Source organism: Carassius carassius, chromosome 3, assembly GCF_963082965.1.
Source record: "Carassius carassius chromosome 3, fCarCar2.1, whole genome shotgun sequence".
Classification (NCBI taxonomy): domain Eukaryota; kingdom Metazoa; phylum Chordata; class Actinopteri; order Cypriniformes; family Cyprinidae; genus Carassius; species Carassius carassius.
Genome location: NC_081757.1, coordinates 7,003,998 through 7,025,911, shown reverse-complemented (window position 1 = coordinate 7,025,911; position 21,914 = coordinate 7,003,998). Strand labels below are relative to the sequence as shown.

The following is a 21,914-nucleotide window of genomic DNA, read 5'->3' as shown; positions in this document are numbered from 1 at the left end:
TCAACACTCATCCAATTTTTGTAATGGGGTATATTTGTGCGTGCAGGTTGCACATGGTTGCTCATTGACTTGGTTTTGCACTAATCAGTTGTTCCAGAAGGTGGCAACTTTGGCCCAGGCTGCTATGTCACAGTAGAAAACGAAACTAAAGAGTCGGAGGAACAACAACAAAATAGCGGAGACTGCAACAACAACAGACAGCTGCATTGAGAAGCACTTGGGTAAGAGAGTTATGAGAGAGCCGCAACTTTAGTTTAAAAGTTTAAAAGACATTATTGCTCCTAACTTTTGTAGTAAGATAAAGCAGACATTGGACTAAGATTAAGCTTTCTAGAGCACATATGTTGACTGCCTGCATTCGTGTCCGCTATTAAATTGAAAGGCTGCACAATCGACTGTGTGCATATGCTAGCATACACGTACAAGACTGAAGTAAACTTCAGGCATAAGGGCAGACTGTGGAGCAGTAGAGGACCTGGGACATGGAGGACCATAAAGGATCAGGTAACTAGTGCAGAGCCAGAGACCAGAGTTGAGCTGGAGAACACCAAGGGAGATCAGAAGACCACCTCAGCAGAGCAGACTGGACTGAAAACTCTCAGAGATTAGGAGGTCATGATGGAGCAGAGGCGTGGATAGCCCACCTGGCTACAACAGTGTAGACTGTGGCCTTGACAGGACAGGTAGAGATTTTTCAGTGGCCTCCATGGCTATGACATGAAGCATAGAAAGTCCAGAGGAGCTGTAGTCACCCCACACCTCTGAGGAAGTGTATGCAGCCCACACACACATGATTGCGCCTACGATCACAGGAAGCACTATGGACAGTAGGGCTGGTCGATATGTAAAAGAAATTATATCTCGATATTTTCAAAATGTTTATGATATTCAATATATATCTCGATATGTTTCCATTTGCATTTAAATAATAAAAAAATCCTAGATTTTCTTTTGCCCATTTAAAAAAACAAAACAAAACAATTTAAGACCAAGTGATCACTTACTGCTTTTTATTAAATTAAGACAAATATGTAACTGAAGTAGTGCAAAACAAGTACAGAGAGTACATTCTGTCAGCTTTTTTAGTGCATGCAATTCAGAATTTAAACTATGCAACTAGAAGAAATAACTAAACTGGGATAAGTAATTTTATATATATATATATATATATATATATATATATATATATATATATATATATATATATATATATATATATATATATATATACACGCATACCAAAGACTTTTGCACTGTCACTGTCTATATTATGAAAACTGGTAAATATAACAGTGAAATTACCAAATAGTAATTCCAAATGGCCATAGTCTATGTTTCTCTATTTAAATATCAGCGGTCGAGTAAGTGCATTTATGCAGCGATCACAACCGCAAACAATACAGTCGAGATCGCATGACAGAACACAGACCGGCTGAACGACGCTTTCATTAGATTGCTAAACTTCAGCTTGTTAGTGTTTTCAGATAATCGTCTGCTGTGTTTCCGCAATGAGGAATAACGTGTGCGCATTTGCTTAAAATAAGCAAACACCGGGAAGAAAATGTATCCTTGTAACAGCGAAGCTCTGATTCAGGGATTTAAACTCTTGATATCTGGCAACCGTAGAGCAGTCCGCGGTTACATGTTCCTTTTTTTGAACGTTCGGTGCGTTATTTTGGAAAGTATGATTGAATATGAAATATTCGATATTCCCGATATTTTCAAATTTTACATCGTCGTCAAAATAATTCCGATATTATACATTGCCCAGCCCTAATGGACAGTGGAGTGATATCACAGACTTGGACTTGAGATCACCACCAGAGTCATTGTTGATTAGTTCAATGTAGAAACAAGCTCCATCTCCACTGGAGACTGAATGCTATAGATACTGTAGTCCCCTCACAAAAAATATCCAGGGCAGATTTGAATGAGGTGAGGAGACTCTGGTGTCGGGATTTTGATGGCTTGGGACTCTAGCATGGTGGCCATCTTAAAGTAATGTTTTTGGTCTAAAAGTGGTGACAAGTCTCTGGCTTGATGATCATTGGGGTGACAACACCAAGAAACATTGGCTGAGCAGCCCTGACATGACTTGACTCTGGTTTGCGGCCATGACATGATGAGGTCTTGGTTTGGTGGCAATTGCAGTTAAGGACTCTGGCTTGGTGGGTCCTGTGGCATTATGGGGTCCCTCATCTGCACAGCATGGTCTATTTGCTGAGCCATAGTCCAGTGAGGAGTGTAATATATTATATTATATATTATTAATATATTATATAATAAGATATTTCTTCTGTTAGAAAAAAATGCCTTTGAAGGTAGTATAATAAAAATCCACTAAAAGAAACAGTCAACAAAAGTCCTGCACAATGATAAAGAGGAATTCAATAAATTGCGTCTTGACTTGGCATGAATATGAAGCAACTCCGAAAACAGCTGGTTACTTAGAACAAAGCTAGACAAAGACAATGGAAACATGAGGACTATGTAACTGAGCAAAAAAAAAAAACAGGTGTGATATATATAGGGTTGCATAGGCTTTTGTACCTGATGCACAGCTGTACATCAACTTTCTTCTAGATGTTCATGTGTATTTGTGGATGGCCTTTTGTACAGACAAAGAGCGCGAGAAAGCAAAGGAGCGCTACATCAAAGCCACTCTGAAACTACACGAGCACCACAATGAATATGTGTTATCGGTGAAGGCCGCGCAGGTGCATCACCAACTCCACTACGGCCAAAGCCAGCCGGCCCTGCTGGGGGCACTGCAGACACTGCAGGAGGAAATGGTGCTTATTCTGTGAGTTGACATTAATAATATCATCATTATAACCATATACTGTGAAATAATAATAGTTAGCATGTCTTTATGCTTTTAGATTCTTTCTGCCATTTGATTTTATTTCCATTTATGATGATAGTGGTAGGAAATACAGTATAATGTAAACGTCATTTTCTTAAAAATAATCTGCTCTAAGTATAGTTTGCTTAAGGATAGTATTAAATTGATTTTTTATTTGCTTTAAATTGTGATTCTTGCTAGGTGATTACTTACTGTCCAAATTACTCATCACTTTATTTTTAAGAGCTGACAACTTTCCCCACAGGGACTTCTGCTTTTTGAAAGGATATGTCTGTTCGCTTCTCACATGCACTATATATACGCACATACAGTTAAAAGTAAAAAAGGTTTGCTGTGTCTTGCATGTGAAAACATGTGTGGCATGTGGTTTTCTTAGGAAGGAGATTCTGCAGGAGTATTTCGATTTGTCTAGTGTGCTTCATGATGAGGTGGTTAGTGTTCACACTGAAATGGCCAATGCCCTGAAAGCCATCCAGCCACAGAGAGAGTATGAGAACTTCATCCAGCAGAACAGGTATACATCTTTCCCTTTTGTTCCCCGGATTTGTTGAATGCAATTGGATCCTGGACCAGAGGAACAAGGGATGTTGCATACTAACTAGCTTGTTTATCCTCTGTGTAATTTATTCTCATCTCATGAAAAAAACAAAAACAAATGGACACTCTTTACTTATAGAATAGATGTTCCTGTTCTTATTTTATGATTCATCAGTGCACAGTATTAAAAAGAAAAAAGTTAAGGCCTTTCATTATTAGTAACTATACTGTGCATGAATTGCTGCATGAACGTCTGCAACAAATAACATAAAACAGGTCAAGTTTAAGCTTTTAAGAGCCCTCCAAAAATAAATGGTCACTGGCAAAATGTCTTGAATAATGTAAGTAAATTACATAGAATTATATATGAATGAATGCATAAACAAATAAATATATAGTTTGCCAATAAATCTGTTTTCTAATTTATATTAAAAAAAATACATATAAAATACAAATTGGTCCCAGTGTGCATGTCTGTCAGTAGTGAGAATGATAATGTTGTGCCATGTGAGATCACAGTTTCACACAGTTTCTCACAGTTTCTCAGTTTCAAGCCTATCATTAGCAACTGTCCTGCTGGTGCACGAGCTGTTAAGTGAAAGTCTGCAACAAATAATATAAAATATGTCAATTTCAAGCTTTTAAAAGTCCTCTAAAAATATATGGTCACTGGCTACTATAATATAATTAATTATTTGCACGCAATAAACTAAAAAATAAATAGTTTGTAAATAGTTTTTATCTGTATGTTGCTTGAGAAAAAAGTCTCAACAGTGTTTGAATGTCTGAGAATGCAAATGTGATACTGCATAATAATGTAGTTACACCACTGCTCAAATCTTGGACATAACTAAGGCTATGTGTGCATTGTAATATAATAAATAGCATCATAGCCACCAATCAAATCATGATAGATAAAATCAAGTCCCGCCCTTCATTCTTTCCTTATGCATGTTCTGTTTTATATTATGCATGGGCCTGCAGATGCTTTCATGTTAATGCACCTTTGAAAAGGATAGTCAGGCTTCTGTCTGTCCATGTCTCTCTGCATGCACATGCACATGTACAGTATGTATGTGTATGTGCAGGTCGAGAGGAGAGGTTCCTGCATGTGTGGAGTTTGACTGCAGTTTGTTGGAGGACGCTGAAGATCTGAAACCTGAAGATCTGCAGCTCAATGAGCTCACAGTAGAGGGGATCCAGCATCGGTGAGTTTCTTCTGCTTTCTGCACACCGATGTACATCATAGTGGCATTAATGAAAGCAAAAATGTCATAGAAAGGTAGAAGTGAAATCAGAACTCTCAGAAGTCTTGTTATTGCCTCTGAAACCATCATGTGAACATTTCTTTTTTTTACAAGGTAAGGAACGAGTATTTTTCCATAGCCTGTTTGCTTTTCAGTTCATTATTAGTTTTTGTTGTTTTTGTGTGTGCTGGCTGTAAAGCTAATTAGGAACCAGATAATTATTTTTTCAATTACTTACAGACAAGCAGAACATCCCAACCCATTATTATGTTTCCTACAACAAAGTTTTTTGAGAGCTATAAACACTTTTTACACAAGCTACAAAATTTGTTCAACATTTTTGCCCCCAAAATTCTAAATATATTCATAATGGCATCACAACCCATTCAGAAACTTGAAAGAAAACAACACTTAATGAAATTGTTCACTCTTTTCAGCCACAAGCTGATCTCTTTTATTCACAAATACTGAAATGCAAGAAAACTAATGTTGTGTATGAACTACTGTTCAAAAGTTTGTGATTTTTTTATTTCAAGGAAATTAGACTTTTATTCGGCATTCAATTGCTCAAATGTGACAATTGATATTTTAATTTTAAAAAAATATATATTTTTATAAATTAGGTTCTGTTGAACATTTATTTATCACAGTTTTCATAAAAAATATTATTCAGCACGGTTTCAACATTGATAATAATAATAATATTTGTCTTAAGCATCAAATCAGCATGTTTCAGAATGATTTCTGAAGGATCGTGTGACATTTTGATCACAAGAATAAATTACATTTTGAAATATATTAAGATAGAAAACAGTCTTTTTAAATTATAATATTTTTACAGTATTTACAGTATTGTTTTTTTTAATCAAAAATATTCAGCCTTGGAGAGCATAAGAGAATTTTAAGAAAAATCTTACCAATCCCAAACCTTTCAACAGTAGTTTAAAGTTAATGCAAATATACTTTATACTTATGTTAAGCAACTGGAAAAATGTTTTAAGTAAACAAGATTGACACACATATTTCCTCATATAATGTATTTGACTATCGTCTGTTTCATCACAACTCATCTTGCACTCTCATGGCTTCTCATTTTATTTCTCTTCTCCAAGGCTCACCGCTGTGGAGGAGGAGCTCCTGGGTCTCGCTAGTACTCTTAGTTCTCAGCAGGCCATCGTCAACCAGCTGGAGCTGGATCTGCAAAAGGAGGAGGGCTCTGCAAACACAGGCCAGAGGTGAGCCTGTGAACTCTCCTTACACGTCTGAACGCCTCTCCTCCAGATTTGCAGTTCAAATGCATAGTAGATTTTTAAGAGGAAGTTTCTACATATTTTTAGGCAAGTGATCACTTAGCAAATGCTTTATCAAAGTCACTTACAATTCACTTCCTCTAGAGCAACCAAAAGTGTTGCGCCTAGTAGATTAAAACCTCTTACTTAGCCCTATTGTACTTTTACTTTAGTTTAATATTAGTGTTTAATATCCATTATTGCAGTAGAAATGAAAAGTGTGTTCTGATATGTGATTGAGACATGAATTCATATAAAGTTAAATTACGTAAAGCCCTGGGCCTGTATTCATAAAGAATCTTAATGCAAAAAGTAGCTCCTAGTGAGAAAATTCTAAGAAAATTCTTAGAAATGTGGGCGTTTACTCTTAAAATTAAAGAAAAAATCCTAGTAAAGAAAAAAGTAATTCAGAAAGCATCTTAACCCTTAAAAGAGGTCTTAAGGTCAAACTTGTTAGGAGCACAGACGAGGACTTTTAAGAGGCTTAAGAGTTTCTTTAGCAGAGGAGAAAATGGCAGAAAGATGAAGAGGCAGAAGAAATGTGTTGCAGACAATGGATGACAGTGAGTTAATAAGATGCTATTGATTAGATCGTGCAGGGATCATGTTTGTGACTGATCTTATTAGAGACGTGCTAACATCTCCGACACAGTGCAGAAATGCCATAGAGCCAGAAATTAAAGTAATCACTACATTACGATATTTGGCAACTGGGAAAATGCAACAATGCAATAGTGATGATTTGGGTCTGTCACAACCTTCTGTAAGCAGAGTGATCACACCAACAATTACAGCACTTTCAGAACATCTTATTGTGTCGCAGTTCATTTCGTTTCCACTGGACATTCCCACCTTGCAGGCTCAAAAAACTGCATTTATGAATATAGCAGGCTTATAGGTGCGCACAAGCAGGGGGAATGAACCGTTAATAGTTTGTGCTATACGCTCCCATGTCTGCTTTTTGTCCCTTGCTGTGACACCCGGTCCGAATTTTCCTTTAAGAATGGCCTTGTGTTCATCCACTAACTGGGCTAACAGTAAACACTGTTCCTCTGTCCAGTTTGGCTTTCTCGCCCTTCTTGGTTTTGATTCCATGTTTGATACATTAAAACCAACTTTCAAACCGCCACTTAAATAGGACAGCAATCACTGTAATTGGAAAGAGTGGAACAATTTTTATCATTCTAAGCCAATCAAATACCTTATAGGAAATTAAAAGCATGGTAAATAAAAAAGGATTTATATACACACATATAATGTAAGCTAAGACTCCTACGTAAAGGTTTTTAAGCTAAATTAAGAGTTTTCTGAGAGGATTCTTAGAATCTTTATGAATACGGGCCCTGGAGCTTATGAAGTAATGCTTAATTCTGATTGGTTAAGGGAAGCATTCTGCATTTAATATGTATTATTTTTAAAAATGTTAGCAATTTATGTAACAAATTACTATCAATAAAATTATAGTCAAATGTATTTTGGAAAAGAACTCTGTCCAAAAGTGGCTGGCAACTCACTTCTATGTCTTTAAAGGAATAGTTAGTTCACCTTAAAAAAGAAAATTTTGCCATAATTTATGTTAACCCTTTAGCATTGGGACCAATTCTCATTAGTAACTAATTGCTTATTAGCATGCCTATTATAACATAGTAGCTGTTTATTAGTGGACTCACCTTACAATAAAGTGTGACCTCATTTAATCACCCGAATGTATTTCCAAACCTGTATAAGGTCTCTTTCTTATGTTGGACACCAAAGAAGATATTTTGAAGGATTTTGAGGAAACCAACAGTTGTTTGTCCCCTTTATGTTCAACATAGGAAAGAAACTTACACAGGTTTGGTACAACATGAGGGTGAGTAAATGATGACAAAATTTATAATTTAACTCTTTCCCCACCATTGATGTGTTATCAGTTCATTTAGAAGACAATGCTTCCACGGCAAAGACAAGTTTTTACGGCTTTTTGTGTTTACACTGTTATACACTCGGGGGCGCTATTATATGTCTTCTAAATGAGTACAAAACTTCCCGAACAAAAACACACATGAACAGGATGGAGAAACGAGCAATCTCTTATGTAAACAGATGCATATTAAAAACAATGTGGTCATCAGCAATAGACATCATATAAATGAAAACTGCGTAATGTTACGGAGTAAAATGTTGACCAGGAAGTGGTATGTGTTTGTGCAAGCTTTGGAGGTAATGATCGAAGCGATTTACTGGATTTATGCTTTGATAATCGTACTGAATATCATCCAGATTTAGTTTTTATAAAAATGTGATTTTCCTTTTTGCTTGAAAGTATGCATTTTTATGAAATCTAATAGTTGATAAAAAAAAATGAATGCTTTAAGCTAAAATGAAATAGATGTTTTTGTTTAAAGGTAGAGGCTCTGATCTTTAGTTTGGTGTATTGCATATTCATATATTCATACAGCAAAATATACTGGAAGTCATCAAATTTTTTTTGTGAAAATCCTCAAAATCGCTGGTGGTGGCTGGCAACGTTTTTCAAAAATGCTGGCAGGGAAAGAGTTAAGGAGAAGTCATTCACTGTATTTTATCAATCAACCAACATGATCTTCATAAAAATATTTAAATCACATGTAATTAAACATATTTGACAATTGAAATATCAAATATTATACAATCTAGTTGAAAAATAAAAGAATGAATAGTGTGGATATGTGGAGTTTGTTATTATCCTCAACCAAACCATAACTGGTATTCATACCTAAAATTGTTTACTACTCAAAGGTTACGAAATAAATGTTTGTTACATAATATGAAGAAGGAAAGAAAGACTACTCCCAAAATAACCGAATTTTATGATTTGGTGCTAAAATAAAATTTTAATAAATTAAATACATTTTATTTTATTTTAATAATTTTATTGGGGGACAAGGGAATAAATGGTTATATCTAATCAAATCATTTAAATTCAGATTTCACAAAATTCTCGCCTCTGTTTTCACATATTTGAGCTTGTTCTCCTCTGTTTGTTGTTTTAGGGTGTATCAGTTCAGTAAGCGTAATGCTCTGGAGGACAGCAGACAGCAGGTCGTTCTGTCCATGGTGGCTCGAGCTCGTCTGGAGGTCCAGCGGAGGCTTCTGGCCGATAAACTTGAGACTCTGGGGAGTAAGGAGGCTCCACCTATAGGCCTGGATGATGATCGGATATCTGTCACATCCAGCAACTCAGTGAGTCTTTATTTTCACTCTCATTACAATAAACCTGTCCTGAGAGCTTCAATTCTTCCTACAGTACATATGCTTTGCAGACTTCAGTAGTGCTTGGCTTGTCTCGAAGGTTTCAGGATTGTTTAGACTCAACCTGGGTTTTTTCCATTCTTCAGAACAAGAATCTTACTTTTAAAAACATGTTTACTTGCAGGTTAATGGAGTAATAAGATCATGAGACATTTATTTTGTTCCATTTTAAAATAAAAATCTATTGTTGAAGGGTATGAGAAAATATACTGTAACTTTCTGAACTTCCTTTCCAGTGGAAACAGACTTTTTTTTTAAAGAACATATCAGTGATGTGCAGTGATGTCAAACACATAAGTACTTCATATCAACTCATTACCATATCAACTCATTACCATAAAGCCCAACTGAACTATCCATAACAGTAAAATAAATGGACTGTAGATACAATTAAAAACATGAAATGGAGCCTGTCAAGAATCAAGTTGCGTCAAAGTGGTAAAATGCAGTGTCATTAAATGCAATCTACAAGTATCTAAGCCACTCATGCTGTTACATCGATTTTGAAATATGAGAATTACACAACCTTGTTGACTCTGAACTAGCAGGACTTACTCACATGCTGTTGGCTGACCTTTCTGAATATGGCTGTTTCTCAAACATACATCACAAGACTGAGACTGAATGATTCCACTGTAAATCATCTGTAGCCAGTTTGATTAGCTGATCTTCCGATTTAACTGTATGTTTTCCAAACAGAAATGTGAATTTCTGTAATTTCATATATATATGTATATATAATATATTATGTGTGTTTGTGTGTGTGTATATACATATACATATACACACAAACACACAAATAAAAACAAACAGTTGTATTTGCAACAAACAGTTGTAATATTCCAAATATTATTTATTTGCAAAAACAAATGTAATTGTGTACAAGGTTTATTGTCATTATAAAAATGACAAAATATACTGGCTTAGAAAATATAAATAAAAAATATATAAACATCATAAATAAACTAAATAAATAAAATAAGGATCTAGGATAAATAAAATGCTAAATGATATATGCTTTGCTATGATAGATGATGGACTGAATTACAAGAGGTTTTTAATAAATATACAGTGTTATTTGTCGTGCTATTGTATTATTCATTGTTTGTTTCTTGCAGGAGCGTGATAAAGACCATAAGCTCCTCAACGTGGATGTAATCGTGAGCCATCTCAGCAGCTTGTTCAAGCCCAAGTATACGGTTGGTGTTTTTTAGTGGCAGTCTTCCTGTCTCACGTCCTCCCTGCTCTCTGCTCATTGCTGTATCTGCAACGTCTTCCTGTAGAGTAGTGTGTTTTATACATCTCACCAGGTTCCCCCCGCCCTGGCGCCGGTTCCCGAGCTGGAGCAGCCCTTGACCCAGCAGAGCTGGTATCACGGTGCCATTCCCCGTCTGGAGGTGCAGGAACTGCTGAAGAATGATGGAGACTTCCTGGTTCGAGAAAGCCAGGGGAAACAAGAATATGTGCTGTCTGTGCACTGGGGCGGCCAATGCCGGCACTTCCTCATTCAGAGTGCAGACGTGAGTGTGTTTTATAGGTGATATTTGTGCCAGTCCATGATGTGTGCAGGGGTGAACTGTAAAGCCATTCTATGCATGTTTATGTGTGTGTTTAGGGTGTGTATCGTCTTGACGGTGAAGGCTTCCCCTCCGTACCGCTGCTAATAAAGCACCTCCTCAGCTCCCAGCAATCTGTCACAAAGAAGACCGAGATTGTGCTGAAGAGACCCGTTGTTAAGGTTTATCACTGATCCCAAATCAGTCTCATGATTACTATAGAGATTACTGCTGAAGAGTGATAGCCTCAAATACATTGGCCAAAATTATTATTTGGAAAAATAGTTTCTTCAATGTTTCTTCAAATAGTTTCTTATGTCCAATGTTTATTATTAGTAGTTTTAGTATTAGTATTATTACTTATAATATTACTTTTACTATTATTTTAATATTGAAATCTAATTAAAAATATTTATAAAAATAAAAAAATATATGTATTAGTATTATAAGTTTAAAAGATTGAAATATAATTACAAATATTAATAACAGTTTTTGGAATAACGCTGTTTAAAAGAACGGGGTAATCTAACTAATTACTTTTCCCGTCATTACAACGCCGTTAACATTACTGGACGTTAAATGCGGTGCGTTACTATGCATTGATTTAATAAACTATGTAATCCGAACGCACCCCTGTCTCACACAGGGAGTGAGGAGGTGGGTTAATTGATAACGAGATAAGTGATTATAATTGGCTAAGGCAGAGTCATGTTTTTCATGGTAGCCAATCAGAGCCAGTGTTTTTACACACATGCCGGCACACGCGCCAACAGCGCCAAACACACACACACACACGCTACAGCTGAACAGAGATTCGCAGCAGCAGCAGAGATGGTGAGTCAGGAGCAATCCGATGAAAAGTTGGCATTTTCAAGGTGAAGATATAAGCACTACTTCAAATTCGTTGTGGTCAAAGGCAAGAACGTGCATGTAATGTGTAGCCTACATGTAATGTGTGACACGCATATATACAAAGCTAGTGACCAAAAACACTTTTCTTACAAAGATAATACTTGAAGTGCGGGATAAAACACTTGCTGTCTGTTGACGTACAATAAATATTGAAAATTATGTACGAACACCTGTCTGTTCTACTCATTTCAACTGACTTGTGAAAACTGCTAAAAAACAAAAACAAATTCTTTGACATATAGCAACTTTTTTTTTTTTTAAGTAACGCAAATAGTTACTTTCCCTGTTAACGAGTTACTTTTATTATAGAGTAATTCAGTTACTAACTGAGTTACTTTTTGGAACAAGTAGTGAGTAACTATAACTAATTACTTTTTTAAAGTAACGTTCCCAACAGTGATTAATACAAATATAGAAATGTATTTATTCATTAGTATTATTAATTTAATATATTGAAATATATTTACAAATATTAATACAAATATAAAAATTTATTATTTATTTATTTAAATAATTCTGCCTACAAAAAATTCATTGAGGGAAACCTGTAGTCACACTTTATTTTAAAGTGTCCCTGTTACAATGTAATTATACATTTAAGTATGGACTAATATCAATTAACTACATGTTCTTTCTGTATGGTTAGAGTTAGGATTAGGGTTACTTGCATGTAACTACGCATAATTAATTGCTATTATAATAATAAGTACATGTGACGTGTGTAACAAGAACACCTTAAAATAAAGGTTTTTTTATTGCTGTAATCAATGTTCTACAGAAGTGGTATATATAACAAAACTATTAAATTGAAAATATTTTATCATTTGGAGCAGTAACAGTACTCTCTTGATGCCCACATAAAAATATACGAGTTTAGTTTACCATTAAAATATTACTATATTTAATACTGAACAATATATATTTATTTGAATTCTATATAGTCAGGAAGTTCATAAATGAACTAGTTTTAGCTTTTTTGCCACTATTATTGTTCTTATTTGTGTTTCTGTTAAGAGAGTGGTCTCTTGATATGGGAATTGACCATTATATCTATATCGACTGACCACTGTTGTGATTGGCCAGTCAATATGATGATGCATACTTGAGATTAATTCATTTTGCGTGGTGTTTTTTAGGATAAGTGGGTGTTGGAACATGATGATGTCATTCTTGGACAGAGCATTGGTCGGGTAAGCAGTGTTATATAAGGATTTCAGCAAAGATTTGAAAAACTCGTCAACCTATTTTTGTAATGTTTTTATAATGTTGCACATTATAATGTTTGGACAGGGTAACTTTGGCGAGGTGTTCAGTGGGCGCATGCGTTCAGACAACACTCCAGTCGCTGTGAAAGCCTGCAGAGAGAATCTACCCGCAGAGCATAAGAACAAGTTTCTAATGGAGGCCAGGTATGTGTAGACACTTAATAACACATATTCTCTCACATAACATTTAATTTAACTGAACATCTCTCCATTTCTATCCCAGGATCCTAAAGCAGTATGACCATCCAAACATAGTGAAGCTAATCGGTGTCTGCACACAAAAACAGCCAATATATATCATCATGGAGCTGGTGCAAGGTTCATCTAAGATTTTATTAGTAGTCATTTAAAGGAACAGCGCACCCAAAAAAATAAATCATACTTTACTGTCATGAAAATGATGTTTCAAACCTGTGTTATTGTCTTTCTTCCATGTAACGCAAAAGGCAAAAAGCTCCAAAAATTACAAAAAATCACCATAAACAGTCCACCTGAAACACGTGTGCTATATTTTCCACACGTGCTCCTAATGTAGCACTCATCATATGATAAATTGAAGAACAAACATCATATGTTGTACAGTGGTCATCATTATCATCAATAAATTGTATTTTTAAATGATTCATATATTAATGAATAAGGAAATATTTATGTGTGTAATTGTTTATTTGAAAAAAATATATACTTAGGTAAGTTCATGAAAGAACATTTATTAAATATTTATTGTTTTTAATATTTTTTTATAATTCAATATTTGTTCAATTACATAAATAATAAATGATTAGTTGTAAAATAAAGAAACATAGTGTATCTATTTAATTTTATATCATTTACATAGAAAAAGTGTACAGAGGAACTAATTTCTGTCACTAAGAAACCTGTTTTTATTTATTTAACTAGCTGATGTTATATTTTGAAGTGAATATATTTGAAATCATTTATCATATGATGTTGACCTCTTCTGGTTTTGCTGGCAGGAGGGGACTTTCTTTCCTTTCTGCGCACAGAAGGCCACAACCTGAGGACCAAGATGTTGATCAAGATGGCAGAGAATGTGGCGTCTGGCATGGCGTACCTGGAAAGCAAGAAGTGCATTCATCGGTGAGCAGTTGACAATGAAATAAGGACAGAAAGATGATGAAATCTTAGGATCAATGCTGAGAAACTATAGTGGGTCTATAAAGCACTAGCAGACCTCCTAAAGAACTCACAGCTGGTTTTAATTGAATCTAATAAATAGGCTCAAGGTATTTCACTATTATGTTTAAGTCTCTTTACCAGCGGTTTACGGGCAGTGCCTGATGTAAAGATTTCTGGGTAATGAGCTGAGGGGAAATCAAACCTTGCTGTTTCATCTTATAGTGACTGTTTCCCTCATCCTTCAGTGTCTCATGAGAGGATTGAGTTCCCATTTAGCTAATGCACTTTCTGTTTCTCTGTCTGTCATTTTATTGTTGTATTTTTGTCTCCTTCAGGCTTTCTCTTTCTGTGCGTTTACATTTCCAATAAACCTCTCTAATTCTCCCTGTCTCCAGAGATCTGGCTGCCCGTAACTGTCTCGTCGGAGAGAGGAGCGTGGTGAAGATCAGTGATTTCGGTATGTCTCGTCAGGAGCAGGATGGGGTTTATTCTGCTGCAGGAGGAATGAAGCAGATCCCAGTCAAATGGACCGCACCAGAAGCCCTCAATTATGGTAATACTCCACCAGGGGTTTACAAACGGTTTTATTAGATGCAAATATTTGATTTAAGTACCCCCCAGTAATATAATGCAATCATATGTTGATGTTCATGGTTCTGATGCCCAGTAAGAAATACATGTGGATCAAAGACGTTAAGATCCCTGCTTCAAAAGAAATTTACAAAAGTGATTTTATGTCCATAGAAGGCATATGAAAATGTAAGCAAAGTGTCTACTTTTAATGTTTTAAATAAGATTTGAAAATAATCAAATAATGTTATGTTGTCATTCAGTGTCACACAGTATTTATGTTAAAATTCAAACAACATGAATATTCTGACTTGTACATATTAAAATATATAAATGAATAAGGGAGCATATTACATTTTATTGTGTACTTAATAAAAGATGGGCAAAACCTGGGATAGTGGCAACTTTAAAGAATGTAAAATTACAACTAATTAATATTTGGGGTCTTTTAAGTCTTTTAATTGGTTTTTTTATATATATATATATATATATACTGTATATGCCTGACAATATTGTTACACTGTCTGATATTTAGTGGCTGTATTATGAAAATCAGGGGAACATTTACGATATTTATTTTGCTCATTAAAAAAACAAAATGCTACTCAATTAAACAGATTTTTTTTTTACAACAATTTATATCAGCACTTATTGTTTTTAATGCTTAAACCCTTTTTCGTCTTCGAACTATGTACACACAAATCATCTTTTTTTATTTAGATTTTTCTTATTTTTTAATCTATATATATATATATATATATATATATATTGTTAATGTTATAGTATTATTAGTATTATTATTATAAATAAATATTTTTATTTAAAAAATGGTTATACATTGTTAGAATAAAATGTTAAATAAAAAAGTTACATTATCTGTAACACTTTATAACAACTTTCATTTATAAATCATTAACAAACATTATATAATATTTAACATCATTAGTTTGATGATAAAGAGAGAGAGAGAGAAATACATCTCCATATGTGACAACATATATTTACACGTATGAGTTAATGTGCTTGTAAATGTTTACTAATAAGCTTGAACATTAAATAATGATAAATAATGATTTTAGAGTATTAGTAGACTGTCTGCTTAATATTTTTAATAGTAAACATTTACAAATGATGAATAGTTTCAACTTTAGATTGAGTCCTGCAAAAACCTGAACAAATAATTAAGAAATGAATTGTAAAGATGTGTAAGTGGTATATACACACCTGATTCCCAGTACTAAATGAATAACAGTACAATGATTTTGTTTCGGCAGAATGCTGGTTAAATGTTGTAAACCTTAGTAGTGCAAAAGAGTATGCACTAATTGAATTTAATTTAATTGTAGCCTTTGATTTGATAGTCACTAAGCTATATTGCAATTTATTTAGTTTTATTTCGATTAACTGTGCAGCTGTATTTTACATTCAGTTTGATTCTTAACGTTTCATTAACTCACAAACCCAGTTTGGGAAGCCCTGTTCTAGACAATCCAACCAGACAGATTTGAGGCACTGTGTGTATCCTGATCTAGCCTGCATTGTGTTTGACTGGCCCTGACTGAGGGCTTCGTGTCTCAACGCTGTCCTCTGCTGGTTCATCAGGGCGATACACCACAGATAGTGATGTGTGGAGTTTCGGAGTGCTGCTGTGGGAGACCTTCTCCAGAGGAGTCACACCATATACCATCCCGCAAAACCTGAATAACCAACAGACCAGAGACGAGGTGGAGAAAGGTACTTCACATGCATAAAGCTGAGGTTTATTGCCTGTTTGCAAAGCAAGTGTGGTATGTAAGTCTTGTTTTTGTGTTTAGGATATCGTATGCCAGCCCCAAATAACTGTCCAGGTGAAATCTATGCCCTCATGTGTCAGTGCTGGCAGTATGATCCGAGAAGTCGACCCTCATTTCGCAAACTAAAGGCAGATCTGTATGCTTTATGTCAGTAAAACACACACACACACACATGGTCACACATGCTCACATGTAAGTACAGCATGTCTTACGATGAGACCAAAGCAAAGATTTATTTTTTTTATTTGTGTGTCACGGTTGTAAAAAGCAAGTCTGCATATACAGTAAAACATACCATTAGTGTTTTCTGACAGAGTACACGGTTAACAAGAGCAGATTATAATTAAGAATGTTTGATTTTATATACATACTACTGAATGCTGTGCAGAGTGGCCTTTCAAATGGTTTTATGAATAAATTATTTTATGAATATAAATAAATAAATTATCATCTTTTTTGAAGATTACATATGACCTCATGAACATAAGTCTGTGTTTACTCTTTATAGTGTGGAAATACTGTAAATAAACGTAATAACAATTATTAATAAAAATGACTTTTATTGAGCAAGTACACATCTAGATTCAAATGTCACCGCAGTCACCACAGAGTCATTTACTGTATGTTACAAAAATACATATATATATATTTTAAATAATGCTGTTCTTTCACAGAAATATTAAACAGAATGAATGTTTTCAAAGTTGATAATTGTAATAAATGTTTCTTGAGCATCAAATCAGCGTATTGGAATGATTTCTAAAGGATCATGTGACACTGAAGACTGGAGTTATGATCCTGGAAATTCAGCTTTGCATCAGAGGAATAAATTACATTTTAAAATATATTCCCATGGAAAACAGTTGTTTTAAATTGTGTAAATATTTCACAGTATTATAGTTTAACTGTATTTTTTTCAGAAATAAATGCAGTCTGAGTGAGCATAAGACATTAAAAAGATACAAAACTGTACCAAATGCAAACTTTTCAAAGGTAGTTTATGCTAACATCACCTTCTGAGAAGGAATTTAGCTTTTTTTCACTCCAACAAATCTTTAATTTGGCTGTTAGAGAGGGGTAGACAGGTCTTAAATACATCATACAGTGAGATGTATAACTGATAAGCGGTGATCCTGCAGTGCTGCAGTTTTGTCACGAAACTTAAGTTAGATTCCATAAACAATGTTTGTGAAGCTTCATGCACAGCAGGACTCTGAGGCACACAGGTGTGAATAGGCATGTCTATCTGTTCATGTGTCTTATCTGACCTGGGCATAAATGAGACAAAGGAGAAGATAAGAAACATGACATATGACTCACAGACCAACCTGCACAAAGCGTTAACCCTCTGCTTGACAGAAACTGATTGCATGATATTTTTGGAGCTATCATATTACACTTTTTCAGTTCTGCTGATCCAGGATCAGTGTTACCTAAAAAATATTTTACTGGAACAAGTCACAGATAATCCAAGCTCAGCCTTATAAAAGCGGGTTCATGTCACGGTTGGTAAACCGTGATCTCTGGGTTTTGCACTGTGTTACGCGTCAGCACTGATTATTTTGTGGGCGTCTCCGTTAATTGTCATCAGCAACAGCTGTCACTCATTACTCATCCCTATATATTGGCTTGTCTAGCGTCTTGTGTTCGTGAGAGCGTTGTTTCATGTTTGTGACCTATGCTTTGCTTTCTTGTGTGTTTCTGCATTGGATGTCCGTGTCTCCCCGGAACCCCGTCCACTCTACGCAACCCACCACCAAGCAACACCACTTACCTTCGGCTCGCTTCCCCGCAGTTCCTGTGTTACCCTCTCCTGTTGCCAACTCACCTCCGCCTTCCGGATTCGTCACTCATCACCACCATCTTGGACTGTGCATTCCTCCCAGCGTTATTTGTGTCTCAGTATTGTATTGTTTCATTGTCTTCATTAAATCTCATTAATCTCGCACTTGCTTCCTGCCACTCCTTCACCCAGTCGTTACAGAACGCTTTCACCAAACATGGAAACAGCGAGCACCACTTCACTGTCTGAATCCATTCACCACAGCATCAACCGCATGGATCAGCAGCAGGAGAGCATCGTGAACACCGGACGCGAGATCCAAGTGCTGGTGACACAGGTGTCCGAGCTCACCCAGCGGATTCATCAACTCACCTCTCCCACTGCTCCCACCGCACCGCCTGCGCCGCCCTTCCCCCGGGAGACCTCCCGGGACCACTTGTAGCCCCTGATCCCACACGGCAGTTCGTGGTGGAGGTCGACGTATCAGAGGTGGGGGTAGGAGCAGTTCTTTCCCAACGTGCTGCCTCAGACGATAAGATGCATCCCTGTGCATTTTTCTCTCATCGTTTATCTCCAGCTGAACGCAATTATGACATTGGTAACAGAGAATTGTTGGCAGTCAAATTAGCTTTAGAGGAGTGGCGTCACTGGTTGGAAGGGTCAGGGGTACCTTTCATAGTTTGGACCGATCACAATAATTTAGAGTACATTAGAATTGCCAAAAGACTCAATTCCAGGCAGGCACGGTGGGCACTTTTTTTTCGGTCGTTTTGATTTTACTCTGTCGTACCGCCCCGGTCGCAAGAATGTCAAACTCGATTCTTTGTCACGTCTTTTTGATCCCTCCGCCCGCCCAGTGACTCCCGAGTGTATTTTACCTGAGAAATTAGTCATCTCAGCACTCGTATGGGAGGTCGAATCAAAGGTCAAGACGGCCTTAGAAGGGGTAACGCCTCCGCACGGTTGCCCACCAAATCGTTTATTTGTGCCTGAAGAGTTACGGTCCGAAGTTATTCAGTGGGGTCACTGCTCTAACGTTGCTTGTCATCCAGGGATAAGCCAAACCAAGGGGTTAGTTAAACAACGGTTCTGGTGGCCACCTATTGCTCGTGACTTCCACGATTTTGTTTTGGCTTGCTCAGTTTGCGCCAGTGGTAAGTTGTCTAACCTGCCTCCTGATGGGCTTCTTCAACCGCTGTCTGTCCCTTCGAGACCCTGGTCACATATCGCGCTAGATTTTGTTACAGCCCTCCCGCCCTCTAATGGCATGATGGTCGTTTTGACCAAAGTGGACCGGTTCTTGAAGGCGGCACATTTCATTCCCTTGCCCAAATTACCTACAGCCAAGGAGACAGATGGAAGGAATTTTGTAAATTGCTAGGAGCGACGGTTAGTCTGTCTTCAGGTTATCATCCCCAGAGTAACGTCTGAGCAGTCTGAGTGAGCCAACCAAGATTTAGAGAGAACGTTGCGATGTTTGGTCTCCAAGAATCCTTCTTCCTGGAGCCAAAAACTCTCTATGGTGGAGTATGCTCACAATTCGTTACCAGTGTCAGCCACGGACCTCTCTCTGTTTCAGTGCAGCTCAGGATACCAGCCACCAGCTTTTCCTAGTCTGGAAGCGGAAGTCGCGGTCCCCTCCACTCATGCATTTGTCCAGAGGTGCCACCGCACCTGGACCAGAGCCTGCAAGACTTCGCTCCGGGTGCGGGAGCGCACTAAGGCCAAGGCCGATCGCCACCGGTCAAAGCCTCCCGTTAACGTCGTGGGTCAAAAGGTGTGGCTTTCTATGAACAATATTCCTTTAATATTCCATTTCTAACAAATTAGCTCCCAAATTCAGTGGCCCGTTTACTATCACCAAGATCATTAGTCCGGTGACAGTTTGCCTCAAACTACCTCCAGCGTACAGGAGGATACATCCCGCCTTCCATGTGTCCAAAATTAAACCTGTGTTTTATTCACTTATTAATCCGCCTACCCCGGTGCCCCCGCCGCCGCGTCTCGTAGATGGGGAACAGACTTATTCGGTAAATCGTGTTCTGGACTCAAGAGGGAGGGGGCGAGGATTCCGTTGTTTCATGTTTGTGACCTATGCTTTGCTTTCTTGTGTGTTTCTGCTTTGGATGTCCGTGTCTCCCCGGAACCCCGTCCACTCTACGCAACCCACCGCCAAGCAACACCACTTACCTTCGGCTCGCTTCCCCACAGTTCCTGTGTCACCCTCTCCTGCTGCCAACTCACCTCCGCCTTCCGGATTCATCACTCATCACCACCATCTTGGACTGTGCATTCCTCCCAGCGTTATTTGTGTCTCAGTATTGTATTGTTTCATTGTCTTCATTAAATCTCATTAATCTCGCACTTGCTTCCTGCCACTCCTTCACCCAGTCGTTACAGTTCAGAGCAGTGCTATGATCATAAGAAAACATCTTAACATTCTCGATATGTATTAATAAAGTGTGATGTATGAAAAAAACGAATATACAAGTTGCAAAATTGTTTTGAAACTTCACACTGCTGTCTGCACAAATGCAATGTACTATAACGTTAAATAACAAAATATCAAGCCATGCATTTATTTATGCATAACAGCATTTGTTAGGTTTTAGATGCTAATTCTAAAATTACAGTCGTGGCTCATCTGATGAACTTTGTCAGCTTAACATCACTTGTTTAGACAGCACTGGGGAAAAAATTACTTAGAGAGGTAGTTAAATATTCTATCATTGCAGTGAAGATCATAAATTAAGAGTGGATTAAATGTAAACCGTGTATTTTATGGACTTTAAATTAAATTTAAAAAAAATCAAAATATTTAAAGTGCAACCATGTGAGACACATTTAGAGACAGTGGCACATATTTGAGGAACAATGAGCCAGTATCTCGAATGAAACTATTTCCACACCTTCTGATTTATATCAGGTCTTCTTGGCACAGCATAGTCAATGCTTTAATTATGTGAGGATATAAATGAAAGGTTGAATACTATGATTATTAAAGATTGGTGAATAATTGTGCTTTCCCTCCTTTTTGTCTTTTAAAATTGCTTTGCAGTGTATTTGACACAGCAACTTCAAACGTAATTTCTGAAGCCTTAAAGACGTTATCAGTGTTCTGAGAGCATGACATTGATGATCCTGATGTGTTAAACAGCATGCCAGTGTGACATGTTGAGTGTCAGCTGAGACATCTCGTGACACAGCCACACATTGCAACAAATACCATTTGAAAGGCCTGCTGGTGTTCCCGCATGGAGCGCCTGCTTCCTCACAACACTCCCCACCATGAGGGTTAGGGTTTACATAACCACAGTTAAAGGAATGATTCACCCAAAACTGAACATTTGCTGAAAGGTTTGAGAAATGTAGCATTTCATCACTTGCTCACTAATGCATTGAATGGGTGCCGTCAGAATGAGAGTCCAAACAGCTGATACATACATCACAATAATCCACACCACTCCAGTCCATCAATTAACATCTTGTGAAGTGAAAAGCTGCGGGTTTTTAAAGAAACAAATCCTTAAGGGGTTTTAACTTTAAACATTTACTTCTGGCCAAGATGTGAGTCCATAATCCTAATGTTTTTGCTACTGAAAGTCTATTAAAGTTCATCCCCTGTTGTCCTCTTGACCTCAAAATCAACCATCATATTTGTTTAAAATGATTTAAACTGTGCA

At 36.8% G+C, this 21,914-nt stretch overlaps 1 protein-coding gene across 4 annotated transcripts in view; it reads left to right on the top strand.

Moving 5' to 3' along the window:
* The window catches only part of LOC132117632 (tyrosine-protein kinase Fes/Fps-like), a 28,736-nt gene extending 11,950 nt beyond the window's left edge, over nt 1–16,786 (top strand). For 3 of the 4 annotated variants that reach the window (XM_059526968.1, XM_059526965.1, XM_059526966.1), the window contains exons 6-20: nt 2,620–2,803; nt 3,243–3,380; nt 4,492–4,611; nt 5,763–5,885; nt 8,954–9,143; nt 10,331–10,411; nt 10,496–10,732; nt 10,828–10,950; nt 12,817–12,870; nt 12,971–13,089; nt 13,169–13,263; nt 13,923–14,046; nt 14,481–14,638; nt 16,258–16,389; nt 16,470–16,786. In XM_059526968.1, the coding sequence (XP_059382951.1) occupies nt 2,620–2,803; nt 3,243–3,380; nt 4,492–4,611; nt 5,763–5,885; nt 8,954–9,143; nt 10,331–10,411; nt 10,496–10,732; nt 10,828–10,950; nt 12,817–12,870; nt 12,971–13,089; nt 13,169–13,263; nt 13,923–14,046; nt 14,481–14,638; nt 16,258–16,389; nt 16,470–16,603 (2,012 nt within the window). In that variant the 3' untranslated portion in view covers nt 16,604–16,786. The remainder of the gene's footprint in view (nt 1–2,619; nt 2,804–3,242; nt 3,381–4,491; nt 4,612–5,762; nt 5,886–8,953; nt 9,144–10,330; nt 10,412–10,495; nt 10,733–10,827; nt 10,951–12,816; nt 12,871–12,970; nt 13,090–13,168; nt 13,264–13,922; nt 14,047–14,480; nt 14,639–16,257; nt 16,390–16,469) is intronic. The other variant, XM_059526970.1, reaches the window with a different exon arrangement.
* Nucleotides 16,787–21,914: the final 5,128 nt, after the last annotated feature.